The sequence below is a fragment of the Garra rufa genome, chromosome 1 (genome assembly GCF_049309525.1).
Source record: "Garra rufa chromosome 1, GarRuf1.0, whole genome shotgun sequence".
In the NCBI taxonomy this organism is placed as follows: domain Eukaryota; kingdom Metazoa; phylum Chordata; class Actinopteri; order Cypriniformes; family Cyprinidae; genus Garra; species Garra rufa.
The window spans coordinates 39,256,520-39,272,773 of NC_133361.1; the positions used below are offsets into that span (position 1 = coordinate 39,256,520).

At 39.5% G+C, this 16,254-nt stretch overlaps 1 protein-coding gene across 1 annotated transcript; it reads right to left on the reverse strand.

Moving 5' to 3' along the window:
• Positions 1–236: 236 nt before the first annotated feature.
• Positions 237–16,038, reverse strand: tbc1d10b (TBC1 domain family, member 10b). The gene is made up of 10 exons (XM_073840084.1): positions 15,613–16,038; positions 10,728–11,590; positions 7,924–8,023; positions 7,708–7,815; positions 6,914–7,020; positions 5,958–6,072; positions 5,741–5,806; positions 5,448–5,637; positions 4,237–4,391; positions 237–4,149 (listed from the first exon to the last, which is right to left on the reverse strand). The coding sequence occupies exons 2-10, from the start codon at positions 11,567–11,569 to the stop codon at positions 3,289–3,291; spliced, it is 2,544 nt and encodes an 847-aa protein (XP_073696185.1). The 5' UTR covers positions 11,570–11,590; positions 15,613–16,038; the 3' UTR covers positions 237–3,288.
• Positions 16,039–16,254: the final 216 nt, after the last annotated feature.

Here is a 16,254-nt window from a genome sequence, read left to right on the forward strand (position 1 = left end):
TTTAGCAGCTTCCACACATTTTTCCCGTTGTTTAGACAGCATAAACTAGCAGAACGATGTATTCAGTAGTACATTAACCATGCAATCCATACTGACGCTTATCTGTGTAACTGACTAAATTATGACATAAGTGCAAACCCCCATTTCGTCATAAAGTGACTAATTCACTGTATCACAATAGTTCCATGACACTTAACATAACTCGTTACATTAACAGAAGAAACACACCCTTGAGGGAGATTTTAATATATTATGATTTATTATTCATCACAACTGTAATTATTAAATACACTGTGAACTTCCTCTTCTGCAGTTTTAGAACAACTGTCTTCATCTATGAATTTATTTCATTCTCAACTGTAAATGGTTTCATGTAAACATAAAAACAAGCATGAGACATACAAAGGACAGGATAAGAGAACTAACCTAAAATTAAGATAACTTAAAATTAATCTTACAACAGTCCTACAACACACATTGGGTCGTATTCACCAATGCGAAAAATCCATAAGACAAGTCAAACTACTTTACACCCAGTCCCAGCTGTCTCAAGAGTGTTAGTAAACCAACACTGGATGGCCTTGCATGAATTATTGGTGAGCACAGCGTCCAAGCCATTTTAAGTCCACCTTGGTTGGCAATACAGACAAGATGGTGTTAGTGAAGGTGGCCTGACAGGAGCAAAACCAGGTTTTATGCTAGTGCTTGAAACTTAGAGCGATTCTTCAGGATAATACGACATCCACCTTTCCTTCAACAGTTCCAGTGCTGCTGTCAACAGCGACGGTAGTCTGAGCCCCCTGGTGGCCACAACATAAATGTCCACATTTACATTGTGCCCAAAAGTAAGGAACATAAAATTTGCATAGACATAATTTGTTTGCTTTCCATTTGTACAGTAGTGCCTTTAGAGGAAGCAACGACCACTGAGGTCAGTAAGGGCACCACTGACAGGTGAGGCAGAGGCTTTTGACCCCCTGCAGTTGAGACTGAACAAGTCCAGTAAACACAGCAGACACCACTAAAACATTGACTGAGGATTTGGCTACCATATTGCAACCTAGAAACCACTTCAGATCTTCGAAATACTATATATCCAGTAGGAGTCTAGTAAGTATGGTCCAATCACCTGGTGAATGTATCAGAATAATTCATAATACTGAGGGGTCAGTGGATTACGGTGGATTCGCCAGTGTTCACTTCACACCAAGAGGTGAAGGTTTTGTTAAGGATTATATTTTACATGTTTAAATGCCTAGCACACATTTTATCGATCCATTTCTTCTCTCACAACTCTTTGGGATCACTTCCCCCTTCAATGGGACACATAATAATATAAAAAAGAGCTCAGAATGAAATAATAATCAGTATGAAATCACATCTCCCATAACGCAAATACTGCAGTAATATTAGACAAGCTATGATTATAAAATGTCTAAAATAAATAACAACTGCTTTCTTTCTTGTTTCTGTTCTCCAGGATGTTAGGAGAAAAATGTGCAAAAATAATTCTCAGCGCTTCAAAATAAAATGTGATTAAACACACCACTCTCCTAAAACCAAACTCACTGCCATTCCAGTCTACCAGGCCTCTCGCATAGAAAAATAAAAAAATCTAATCCGAAAGAAGACTAATAGATAGTATATGGTTTCATCCGATTAAATTAATAGTTTATACATCAAAACATTACAGCCTGAAGCCAAAGGCTTCACAGGTCAAAGGTTAATGCTACAGTGCTGCACCAAACCCTTCCTATCCAACAATGGGCGCAGACTTAAGGAGTCGTGTGAGCTGGATTAGAGAGTGCCCTACATCGGTTAGTGGTGAAAATCAACAGGCCTCAGTGCATAAATTTATTAAAATCTAGTCTGAACTCTACATCCATATCAACATCGAGATAATTAACATCAAACCACACAGATATCTGGAGTGACTGATGCTTGGCAGAATGCGTTTATGTGATGCAATTTGTTCAAAAAAGGAGAAATAAAGAAGCTCTTCGGCGTCAAAAGGAAAATTTTGGTGAGGCTGATGACGGATTGAGAGTCTTTGACACTAATAATGAACAGTTTTAATTTCCTTTTAGTAATCGTTAACTTGGATAATCAATTTATTTTGTTAAAGGATTAGTTCACTTCCAGAATAAAAAAATTTACAGATAAGTTACTCACCCTCTTGTCATCCAAGATGTTCTCGTTTTTCTTTCTTCAGTCTTATTCAGTCAAATTATTTACGGATTTCTCTCCATATAATGGACTTCTATGGTGCTCCCGAGTTTGAACTTCCAAAATGCAGTTTAAATGTAGCTTCAAAGGGCTCCAAACGATCCCAGCCGAGAAAGAACAGCATTTGAGGTCAGAAAGTATATAAGCAAAGAGTTTTCTCTATATGAGACCCTCTTCCTTGGCTGTGATCGTCTAGAGCGCTTTGAAGCTGCATTTAAACTGCATTTTGGAAGTTGAAACTCAGGAGCACCATAGAACTCCACTATATGGACAAAAATCCTGAAATATTTTCCTCAAAAAACAATTTCTTCACTACTGAAGAAAGAGACATGAACATCTTGGTTGACAAATGAGTGAGTAAACGATCTAAAAATTTTGGCTCTGGAAGTAAACTTCTCCTTTAAAGGAGAACGTACCTTTCCCTCTCAGTTCAATTGAGCTCCTCCACTTCTTTGAGAGACCGAAAAGAGAGAAGAAAGATGAGACCGGTCCGCAGCACGAGACCGTGACACGATTCACTACACTGCCAAGGCACAGACATACAAGAACACACAAACACATACTAACACTCAACAGTACAATGAATAAATAGGTCCTCCAGAACACTCACAGATAAGTTATTACTAGTAACCGCCGCGCTTTCCCCGCCACAGAAAAGTTTTATTCAGGTATTCTGGTTGAGACACCTCTCGAGGGGATGGACAGAGGGGGATTGTGGGGCTGGACTGGCACAGATGGTGCTAGAGGTCTATGTACACCATGGCACCCAGTACACTAGAATAGACTATTAAATATACAGCTGATCTCATCAATCAGATAGCCACCTTCAAAAAAAAAAAAAAAAAATGAAAGGCCTGTTTCGGCATCGGGTGAAAGCACAGTGCAGACGAGATGATGAGAGACATGGGGCGGATGCGGCGATCCAGTTATTCTTGTGAAATGAGTACTTGAGATGAAATGGACATCGATTCGCTTTCCCTCTCTGCCTCTCACTCTTCTTTTCACCAGTCTGCAGCCGTTTTGATTTCTTGTCCTTTCTTTCCGCCATTCTCGTGTGAGGAATTAGGCTGAATCTTTTGCTGCTGCGGCTCCGTTCTTCTCCTCAGTCTCTCCTCCTCCCCCCTTGTCTTTTTTCTTACCCCCCTTTTCTTTTTTCTTCTCCTTCTCGGCTTTTTCTTTCTCCTTCTTCAGCCGTTCTTTCTCGGACTTCTCCTTCTCTTTCTTCTCCTTTGATTTTTGCTTTTCCTCCTCTTTCTCTCGCTTCTTGTCTTCCTTGGTTCTCTTCTTCTTTTTTCCATCTTCCTCCACTGCTGTTTTTGCGGGTTCTGGGCAAGGTGGCAATGGGGCGTTGTTTGCGGTGGGCGATGGGATTGTGGGCGTGATGTACTCAGAGACGACTTTAGGTGACGGCTGGAGCATGTGCGCACTAGACGCGTGTGCCGTTGGAGCCGGTGGCGTGGTAGTAGATGATGTTGTAGCTAGCGGACTGGGTCCGTGCGGTGCTGGCGGCCGCACACTGGCTCCAGCATTAGAAGCAGATGGCATTGGAGGTTTTGAGGCCACTGCACTGGTGCCGCCCCCGAGGGGCTGCAGTGGGACGTTATCCTGGCCAAAGCTGCCAGACGTGGAGCCCTTCTTGTTCTGCGAATAAAACCCCATCTTGGACTTTCGTAGACCAGGAAGTGACAGGAGGCTTGATGACGCACGTAAGGGTCCAGGGGGAGGGATATGACTGCCCAGGAAGGACAGGCTTCCGCCAGAGCTGATTGCAGCAGCCCGGTGTTTCTGCTCGAAGACGGCCCGCGTGCCGTGCAAACGCCGACCCGGTTGGTGAGTCAACTCGCCGCGAGATTCCCGCCATTTGCGCACCTGAATGCCGCACTCTCTCTCAATAAGGGCCTCTGTCACAGACAAAGAGACCACCTGAAAACAGAGCAGAGAGTATGAGAAAGGATATGTCAAACTCTGATGCTACTTCTCTTTTGCGTGTTCTCTCGTAAGAGCGCGCACCTCTTGCACCAGAACTTCCTCCCTGATACTTTCAGGAGGGATGTTTCTCAGTCGCTCCATGGTCTCGTACATGCCCTGGAGCTCACGAAGCTTATCCACAGACCCCAACATCTGCTTGAGTAGCACCAAACCCACCCTGAACACAATCTTCACTCCTGACCCAAAAAAAACAACAACTTTATTATATTACATATAACAAAAACTATGCACATTTTACCAATGGAATTGTGTCAGAGCTTAAAAGCTCATTTATAAAGTCACAATGGATTTCTATTTCAATTAAATGTAATGGTAAGAATTTTTTTATGGTTTTGAAAGAAATCTCTAACGCTGTCTAAATATTTTTATTAAAATAAATGCTGCCTTGGTAGGCATAAGAGATTTCTTTCAAAACCGTAAGAAATTCTTACCATTATATTATATTAAGAAACTAAATAGAGTCAAATTTGAAGTCACGTTAAATTAAAGGGGTCACAAACTGCCTTTTTAATTATTTTGTACTGTTCTCTGAGGTCCTCTTTTAATGTTATCAAGATTTTTACATCAAAAAACATAATTTAGAAGTAATAGGCTACTTTCTGTCCTGTTTTGACCAACATCAGAACTCTCTGTTTGAATAGGCATAGCGGATTGTAAACTCTGAAGTAAACGTCCACTGCTGTGATTGGCTAACAGTTGTGTATGTTTGATAGCCTACATCCTTCATAGATGGACGCTGCTCTGATTTAGGTAAAAAAAAAAAAAATGCACAAATACTCACAGTACATATCAAACAATCTGTTTGTAAATGGAACCGCAGTGAAATGAAGTAAAGAAAGGATCAGGTGTTTACTGACACAGTCTTGAACTTCCTCAGAATTAAAGTTCTTCCACTCTTTCTTAATTTTATGATCAGAAGGAAGGAAATGGAAAGACTATGTTTTTCCACTACTTCACACTGAACAGCATCTTTATCATTTGGTTTCTGCTTAGACCTGTGTTCGCCTCTTGTTATTTACACGACATGCGTGAATCGTGAATCGGTCAACCTGTCGTTTTAGCAGATTGGCTTGAATATAAGCCGTTTTTAGACTATCGGTGTTTGGTTTCTCAGTTCATGACCCCTTTAATCACCGATAACCAATATGCACAAACAGAACAATTTTTAACAACATACAGTAAAGGCATCACTTATCACAGGTGCTTTTTATTCCTTAATGTGTGTGACTGACCTTCACAAAAGAACATATCCCAGACACGCAGGACACAAGACCAAGGCAGCGTACGAGAGAAAATGCACATAAACCACTCCGTCATGTACAATATGGGGTCGATCTTAAATTTCTTCAGGTGACGGTAAGCCATGGGACAAACTCTCCTCAAAAGAGAGAAAAAAATCTCTCCATCCAGCTGGATAGCTTCCTAAGGGACAGGAGAAGAGAAGAAAGAGGAGTTAAAAATAAAATCACAAAAAACACTCTCTTCTCTGGTCCTAGTAAGAGTTTCTTTGAGCTTCAGTACTCACCAACCCAGCACTGTAGTAGCCAGGCAAGTATTTCTCACAGATTTGCACAAGACACCAGAAGGCTTGCTAGAAGAAAATGACAGTGAAGATGATGACGGGTTTATATCCTGTGATATCCTGTGATATACATTTTCTTCACCCTGTTGCTCATTTTAAAGAAGAGCAGGCTAGCAGAGCAACACAGACAGATGTTTAGCTTTGTTCAAGTCTGTCTTACCTCAGCAGGCATGTGCATGAGCAGCACTGCTGCCACTGGCGCCTGGGCCTGACAGTAGCCCTCATCCGGCCGATAGATTGTGTAGGCCTTTAGTATACGGTACAGGTCCTGCTGCCTGAACACACACACATGTGCATACACATTAGGTAAAAATAACAGGAACTGATTAATGAAAGTGTGAATAATAAGAACTGCTTATACATTTTTTGTGGCAAGTATATATAAATAATATATTTATTATATTATTACATGTAACCCTGAACCACAAACCCAGTCATTAAGGTACATTTTTTTAAACTGAGATTTATACATCATCTAAAACACTGAATAAATAAGCTTTCCATTGATGTATGGTTTATTAGGATATGACAATATTTGGCCAAGATACAACTATTTTAAAATCTGGAATCTGAGAGTGCAAAAAAATCGAAATACTGAGAAAATCACCTTTAAAGTTGTCCAAATAAAGTTCTTAGCAATGCATATTATTAATAAAATTTTTTAGTTTTGATATATTTTTGGTAGGAAATTTACAAAATATCTTCATGAAACATGATCTTTACCTAATTTCCTTATGATTTTTGACACAAAAGAAAAATCTATAATTCTGACCCATACAATGTTTTGTTGGCTATTGATTCAAATATACCCGTGCTACTTAAGACTGGTTTTGTGGTCCAGCGTCACATATTTATTAGAATAAATATATATATTTTTATTTTTTGGTGTGTACTGTTTGTATTGACAAGATATTATCTGCTTTTATGTTACACGTAAATATATCCCCCTATATATAATATATAATCAATATGCACACTATGCAGCGAACATGGACTAATAGACTAAAAAACAAAGGGAGAAAAAAATCCCTTCCTTCAGTTTTCAACATTGTGTAATGCTCTAAATAAAAGCCTTACATCACCCTTTCCCTTGATAAAACCCTCATCTGTATTTACCCATGTCCTCCCCGAGCAGCAAACATCTCGTGAAACGGGAACTGCCTGTGCAAGTCTTTCTCTATGATGTCCAACCACTTCGGATCTCCCTGTTCTTGCTCCAACTCCTGAGAGACAAGAAAAATGGAAAAATGTACATGATTATAATATGTAAAATAGGAAAAGAGCGAGTTGAGCAGATAACCTGAGATTTACATGACATGCTAAGTACAAGAACGTATGTGACCCTGGACCACAAAACCAGTCGGAAGTAGCACGGGTATATTTGTAGCAATAGCCAACAATGCATTGTATGGGTCAAGATTATCAAATTTTCTTTTATGCCAAAAATCATTGGGATATTAAGTAAAGATCATGTTCCATTAAGATATTTAGTACATTTTCTACCATAAATATATCAAAGCTTAAGTTCTGATTAGTAATATGCGTTGCTAAGAACTTCATTTGGACATCTTTAAAGGCAATTCTCTCAACATTTAGATTTTTTGCACCTTCAGATTCCAGATTTTCAAATAGTGTATCTCAGCCAAATATTGACTAGCCTTACAAACATACATCAATGGAAAGCTTATTTATTCAGTATAAATCTCAATTTCATACCAACACTTATGAGTTTTGTGGTCCAGGGTCACATTTAAAAGGAAAAACAGGGAACCAAATTGTGTGAGTATTTGTCTTGACACTTTTAAGTGTTGTTAGTGCTTACTGCTTTACAGCAACAGCATATAAACTTTGGAGAAATTGATTTAGCACCACGACTGTTTTCACAGAAGACGTATCAAACCTAAACATACATCAAACTTTCCAGGATTGGACTCAAGGAGCTCCTGGCTGTTGGAGAGCAGCTGCCAGGCTTTGGCTCTAAGTGAAGAGGGGACTCCTTTCCTGCAGCGAATTTTCACCTGCATCAGAAAGAAACCCTAACTCAGCATGTATAAACATTGATAGGTACAGTATTTTCAGTTCCTAGTCAGAAATGCCTTTAGTGACCCTTTAAGTGCGAAACAGACCTTTTGAAAGCGTCGAGATACCCATTTGTCCCAGTTTCTGAACATGTCCAACCATTTCATCTCTCTCTGCCTCGCCACGGCCACAGCGATGTCCGCCTCGCTACAAGACAGAGAGGGATTCACAAACACATAAACCACACACAACAAATAAAACTATAAGCACCCATGCCCTGAGATAATGTTGAGCTTCTGACAAACGGTTCAAATCCTGAGAGGGTTCATATTGAATCTGAAAAAGTAATATATGGCTGGCTTAAAATGAACCCAAAACAGGTTGGAAATTAAAAATCAAAAGGTGAGCATTTATTAATAACCCATTTAAAAATATATATATTATTTAATCATAATTTATTCAATTTAATCATGACACCTGACCATGTTTTGTTACATACCTTTCTATTAAAGTGTTTTAGCCAATATCAAGATCTGTTCTGACACAGTTTAACTCTGAGTTCTTGTCATATTTTATTACCATTTTCTAAACTATAGCAAATAACCTGTGATAATGTGAAAAACTAAGGTGTCTGAATAAATTTTGGTTTGACTGTAACAGTAAACGTCTAAAATATGAGACTTTTAGTAAATAGGCTTTAAGATTGGTTGAGCCTTGAGACCTCACTAGATGCCACATCAGGTACTTGTCGGACTGACACAATGGCTTACAAACAAAAATAGCAGAAAACTAAATCTGACAGACGGCACGCTGACCATATGAGAAAGTCTAATTTAAGACTAACCCACACTGACCAGTTTTAAATAGCTGAAAAAGCATGTGGTGGTTAATAAGTTAATGCTAAACAGGAATAAGAAAAAGGAAACGTTCAACCGTAAACGACAGTGTTAGTGCTCATTTTAGCAGAATTAGTCAGTACTAGAGATAAAGCGGAGACAGTCGGGGGAAGAGAGAGACAAAAAGTGAGACAGTCAGTGCACTCTGACTCAGACGAGCCCTCTCAGCACAATCTGAGTCACTCACAACATACACATGAAGGACACAGAGAGGGACCAAGCGAGATGGACGCAGGAAAAATGCACCAAATGCTCATCCTGCTCTCAACTGTAGGCGTGAATTATTAATATCCCAGAGCACACTTCACATCAGGTGCTGCCATTACCCAGTCATTCACATCCATTATAAATGCGTAATCCGATTTATCAGACCAAGCAACGAACTAGAGCCATTCACAAGAATCTAATAACTAAATATATCAGTTTCAATTGTATTAGACATAAAATTTCACACACTCACAATATACACTACCAGTCAAAAGTTTTTAACGTTTTTTTAAAGAAGTCTCTTCTGCTCACCAAGCCTGTATTTACTTGATCCAAAATACAGCAAAAACAGTAAGATTGTAAAATATTTTTACTATTTAATATAATTGTTTTCTATTTTAATATATAAAAGCGATCATCGAAAAGGTTGGAGTCAGTATAATTTGTATTTTTTTGGGGGGGGGGGGAGAAGAAATTAATACTTTTATTTAGCAAGGATGCTTTAATTGATTACAAGTGATGATAAAAACATTTATAATGTAACAAAGGGTTTTTATTTCAGACAAATGCAATTCTGAAGGATCGCGTGACTGGAGTAATAGTGCTAAAAATCCAGCTTTGAAATCACTGGAATAAATTACATTTTAAATTATGTTCAAAAAAAATATTTCAAACCTTTACTGTTTTTGTTGTACTTTGGATCAAATAAATGCAGGTTTGGTGAGCAGAAGAGACTTCTTTAAAAATATTACAAAACGTTTGACTGGTAGTGTACACGTTTATGCACTTCAAAAATGGCCTAGAAACACTAAAACACTAGTTAAAAAGAAATCTATTCTTGTTTCCCCCAATGTTTTGCACTAAATTAACATTATTAAATTATAAATAATAAACTTTATTTATATAAAATGACAACACAATAAATATTTACCCACTTTATTTTACTACTATATACAAAAACACAGATTTCTGGGAATACTTCTAGTGATGACGAACCGTGAAAACGAATCATAGCTTTAAATTGATTCTTTGTCACTGGCAGTTTGAGCTGGTTCATAAAACTGCATCAAACTTACTAAATTATAAGTCCAGTTCATAACCAAGGACAAACTATAATTATAAAGTTTAAATAATCTAATTTATCGAGAAAGAGAAGTCAACACCACCACTAAAATCATAACGACAGACAATTCATATTGGTTAAAGCACTTTCAGATCTACTTTTTCAAGCTGATGAGCAATAAAAACATTGACCAACCAGAATCCAGCGGATGAGCATTTATAGTGGCAGACGACATAACCACAGCATGCACATATTGTAGATTGTAATATAGTTATCTCGATAGTTACTGTTATAGTTAATGTTCTTAACACTGAAAGTTGGAAGACAAGAAAAGATCACAAAACTAGTCTGGTCTTTAGGAGGCTTAATAGTCAAATACTGGAAAACAGCATTCAAATCTTTGCTGTATCCAGATGAATATCCTGATTCACCAGAATATTCAAGTAAAATGGTTTATGAAGTGTTTAATGTTGACTTTAAGTAAAATTATAATAAAATATTATTACATTAGCTTCAGAATTATGTACATATATAGTCAAAATGAAAATGGAAAAAATGCTCATTACGCTGGCAGGAAATAAATAAATTTATACAGTGGAAAATAGCCTTGTAACACACATTTACATGCTGAAATGTGTCAAATGCTCTTATAAACTAGCGGTTTCTCTTTGCTCAAAGTGCTTCTAAGGAAACCATAAAAATAGCATGTGAGAATGTGGTTTTGTGTCATTCGGTTCACACCCACCTGCCCTCACTGTACTGCGCTCCTCCCAGGAAGCCATATTTATCAGTACGCTTCACTGGACCGTTGATCTCCGAGTCTGACCCCACCGAGCTGCCGTCCTCGCCGAGCCCCGACAGAGACTCCAGCGTGCCTGACATTAGGCTGGCCGACTCCAGGTAGCTGAGCGTGTCCGGGGCTGGTCGCGAGTAAGCAGAGGGCAGACCCAAGGACCCGCTGGACTCCTGCACCAGTACGGCTGGGGGCTCAGCCTTGGAGGGTGTGCAGGGGGGCTCAGGGGTCATCTTAGTGGTGTTGGGAGTGTTGGGTTCGGGGTTCTGGGTGGACTCGGGCTCAGGGACTGTTTGTGCTTCTGTTTGCCTGGAGTCTTGTGAAGAAGGGGCCGGGTTGGCAATGGGAACAGGAGGTGTAAACTGAGGAGGAATGTCCACGGGGGGAGCATGACTGGAAGCCTGGCTGACTTGAACGTTGGGGTAGAGATTAGGACTGGGATTAAGTTCAGGCGAGGGCGGCATCTGTTGATCCTGTGCTTCAGTGTGGCCAATTAAATCATTTTTCCCATTAGTCTCTCCATCTTTAGCAGCTAGTACCTCTACCAGTAGAGCAGGAACACTCTCTGTTGCTGTTGAAGTGAAAGCAGTACTGTTTTGGCCGGGTGAGCTCTCCCAAGAAGAGATTTTTCCACTTGCCTGTAACGTTGGGTTTCCCATCACGGCTCGGTCACCGTAGAGAGATGATTTTGGGATGGGAGTTTCTGAGGGGAGAGGCTGTGGGCTGGAGGAAGCAGGCACCGGTTGGTCGGCCATACTGGGAGAGGAGGGAGTTAGGGCAGTGATTTCAGCCATAGCTGCTCCTCACTGATACAGCTGATCAAAAGAGATACAAGAATGTAGTCAGTGAATCATCAAACATTGTAATACCATTGCATGAACCCATTTTGTGAATGGTTTGCACTAAGGTAGGTGTTTAGATGTGACTAATATTCTCACAGTTGGCAGGAAAAGAAAGAAAACATTAATTCATGCACCCAATAAATCACCTGTGAAATTCCATAAGCATGTCTCACACACAAAGAAACAATTTTCTCATTTGTTTTACTCCGTAAATAAAACATACACGCCCAAAGAAGTTAAAATAAAAAGGCGTTGCCTTCTATGTGCACTCTTTTTCACAATCATCACAAGTCACACTTCATACTCTCCTTTCAATGGGGGGAAAAAAACATACTGTAATGTAATATTTTATAAAAATCCGAAGTATGGCAATTCTGTGAGAAGAGCTGCATGTGGTGTCTATTATTTGTATCACAGCTGAGATAAAAGTTTAATATTTTATATTATTTTTAAATTGTTCATTTAAATGTGTAAAGCAGGGGTACCTAACCATGTTCCTGGAGATCTACCTTCATGCAGACTGTAGTTCCAACCCTGATCAAACACACCTGTTTGTAATTATCAAATGCTCCTGCACATCCTAATTAGTTGGTTCAGGTGTGTTTGATCAGGGCTGGAGCTGAACTGTGCAGGAAGGTAGATCTCTAGGAACAGGGTTGAGCACCCCTGGTGTAAAGACTTACTTATAAGATGCACTTATAATAAAAGTTTATTGGGTAACAGTCCACACATTTCTTGTTTGCTTACACATACTGCGACATGAGTTTAAATATTTACTGTAATAATGACAGCATGCTTAACTTGTAGATCTTAGAGAGAGCTACAAAGTGTATTTAAAGGATTAGTTCACTTCCAGAATTACATTTTCCTGATATTCTCATTCCCATGTCATCCAAGATGTTCATGTTTTTCTTTCTTCAGTCAAAAAGAAATTAAGGTTTTTGAGGGAAACATTCCAGGATTTTTCTCCATATAGTGGACTTCAATAGGGATCCACTGGTTGAAGGTCCAAATTGCAGTTTCAATGCAGCTTCAAATGTCTCTACATGATCCAGCCTGGGAATAACTGTCTTGTCTAGCGAAACAATCGGTCATTTCATCACTATTTATACACTTTTTAACCACAAATGCTCGTCTTGCATTAGATCATTAGACTTCATGCATTAAGTAATCATGTTGGAAAGGTCACACATGGTTTGTTCTTCGTCTGTGTACTTTGGTTTAAAAAGGTAGGGTACAGCAAAAAACTCCATCTCATTTTCTCCTCCAACTTCAAACCACTTTTGTAAACACAAGGTCGGTCGGTACTTCCACCTATGTCACGTGTGACCTTTCCAATGTGATTACATAATGCGTGAATTCAAGCTAGTGCAAGACAAGCCTTTTTGGGTTAAAAAGTATCAAATTTGTATTTTGTTTAGAAAATGACAGCTCGCTTTGCTAGAGAAGACTCTTGTTCCTCGGCTGGGATCATGTAGAGCTCTTTGAAGCTGCACTGAAACTGCAATTTGGACCTTCAACGCGTTGATCCCCATTGAAGTCCACTTTATGGAGAATCCTGGAATGTTTTCCTCAAAAACCTTAATTTCTTTTTAACTAAAGAAAGAAACTGAACATCTTGGATGACATGGGGGTAAGTAAATTCTCAGGAAATTTTTATTCTGCAAGTGAACTGGTCCTTCAACCCAGAACACACACGACCATTCAAAAGTCTGGGTTATACCACATAAACAATGTAACAAGAAGATTGATCAGTCTACACCTAAATTAAGAATTAAAATAAATAAAAGGTAACAACGCGTGACATGATGCGTTGTATTCAACCATATCCTCAAGAGTAAGAGACATTCAGAGGACCTTTCTATTGTTCGGTAAAGACAATGATGAACTGTTTCACAGAGAGTCTTATACATGGTGAATTATAAAGACGCAGACAAACTCCAGTGATTTGATTACAGTGTAAAGCTGCACTAGTAATACAGGTCTAGTTTAGGTGTACAGGAACAGGGTACCACTATTTCCTCTTACATTAAGATCTGCCTCCTAGACTTCCGCATGATCTAAAAGTGTCCGAGTACACAAGCTGACAGGAGGTGAAAAGGAAGTGGTTCCTTGACAGAAGCACTGTGGCTGAACATTCGAACACGCCTGTGAAGCCCAAATGCTGTCTAGGTTTGGACACACAGCCTACGTGTGATGCTCAGACCGTGGGCTGTCTGCAAAAAGCTGATGAAACATGCACAGAAGTCAGATGACTATTAAAATGTAATGCGTTATCTCACAACCAGATATTAATAACCTCAATGCAAATCTCATCAGGAGGTTGTGGTAGAGATAGGAAGTCTTACTCATTTTCACAAATCTTTTTTTGTTTGCAAACAGGTGCAAAATGACTCAGGGTTCATCTGAGACAGTGTAATTAATTATGCTCAATGCATCTAATTCAGAATGATCAAATCCATGAAGAAATGGTTAAAACAAATATGGAAACTCGTTGGTCATTTTTTAACGTGATGCTATTGGTCTAATAGGATTCAATGATCTAAGCTATGCTAAAAGTGATATCGGCAGAGCAGGACAACGGCTGAATGGATTTCAAAACGGTAAAAATCAACTTATTAACTCGGGGGAGTTGGAGAATGAGCCTATTTCCAAAAAAAAGTGGAGTGTTCCTTTAAGTAGCACAGGTAGGCTATATTTGTAGCAATAGCCAGCAATACATTACATTTTGTTTTATCCCAAAAATCATTAGGATATTAAGTAAAGATCATGTTCCATTAAGATATTTTGTAAATTCCCTACCATAAATATATCAAAACTTAATTTTTGATTAGTAATATGCATTGCTAAGACCTTAATTTAGACAACTTTAAAGGTAATTTTCTTAATATTTTTAGCTTTTTGCACCATCAGATTCTATATTTTCAAATAGTTTTATCTCGGCCAAATATTGTCCTATCCTAACAATACATCAGTGGAAAAGCTTATTTATTCAGCTTTCAGATGATTTATAAATATCAATTTAAAAAAATTGACCCTTTTCACTGGTTTTTTGTGGTTCATGGTCACATTTATCCCATTTGATTCTTAATGTATTTTTCTTTCCCAACAGTCAAATTCTCCAAACACTCTTGGAGTCACTTCGACCAGTCGGTAAGTTGTTAATTAAAAGCCGAAATCGAGAATGAATCGTTCATACCTGTTCAATCGACTCACTGAAAAGATTCTATTCAGAAGAACGATTCGTTCATGAGTCGGACAATGCTACTTTGTGGGACTCCACCCATACACATGAACTGTGCTCGTTCCGGGTATCCAAACCTAATAATATCTATAGTGTGAGGACGGGTGTGTTGTAAACAAACCACACATGTGTACTTTCAATGCCAGTTTTTAAAAAGCCAATGGTGTAAACGTGAGAGCTGTCAGTTGTAGAGTGACTAACCACATGTGAGGTGACTGGACAATAATATGATACCGGATACCGGGAAACCACCATTTCAAAAGGCCAACATCTATACAAAACACATTACGATTTGAAATAAGACTACAGTCATAAAATACAAGGTCATGAAGTGAGCAGACAGCACCTGAGACTGCTTAACCCGCAGGAGTAGCTGGATTTGTGACTGCCAAGTTTAACCTAAAGCTGCTAATCATGCTGTCCGATCTGTCATGCAACAGCCTCTCGACAACACAAATGTGCCTTTATTGTGTTAAGTATCACCATTTACTTCGTGGTACATACGATGTGTACAAAACGGATGAGTTTTTAATTGTACTGTACTCATTTAGGAGCTGAAATTGGCCTGCTAACTTGCTAGCTCATGTCTACAGTATCCAGAGCGGCCGATTAGATCAACTTCCCGGTTTACGGCGCAGGAAAATAGTGCTAATAATTCATTTGTGTTCATCTGTTTTGTCACATCTGAGAAGAGATAACAGATAAAGGTGCGCTCATCATCACCATCCTCATCCTCATTATTCAGACTCACCCGCAGCTGTGGGATCTGTCTGTCCGTCCGTCCCGGGGGGGGGGCTCCTGTCTGCTCCGGTTACCGTGACCCCCCCGTCGCCGCTGCCGCTGAACGGATGTAAAGGCTTGAGAGAGGCAGACAGGGCGCTGGTAAGCCGCTGGCCCGATAGAAAACTTCTAATGATAAAGCCAAAAGTACGGTTTGGGGGCTGAGTGTGGAGGGTGGTGTGCTGCTGGGCTAACGGTGTTAGCTAAACACTGCCGCTCCGCACTGGGTTCCCACTCATCCGCGCGCGAACAGATCCGTATCGCCGTTGGCATTGAGTAGACTTGTGCGTCGCGTTTTAAAAAGTCAGGAAACCTCCTTAAAATGTGAAATGGGCAGCATCGCTGGAAGAGATAAACACGGCCCTGCTGACATCTCGCCGTGTCCGCATTTCCTACAACCAACTCTGAGTGACAGCGACGTGCGCGCCCCCATCCCGCAAGGCGTGAACGCACAGTATCGACTGACGCAACGACGCCCAGTCTGGTCAGTTCCAGTGGCGCTTTGCTAAACGGAAATTATTTGTTTTCAGTTCTTAGTCATTTTTTGTATGCTTTCTTTTCACTAGTCTAAAATGACTGTGAGTATTTGTAATTCATATCACTGTATTTTATT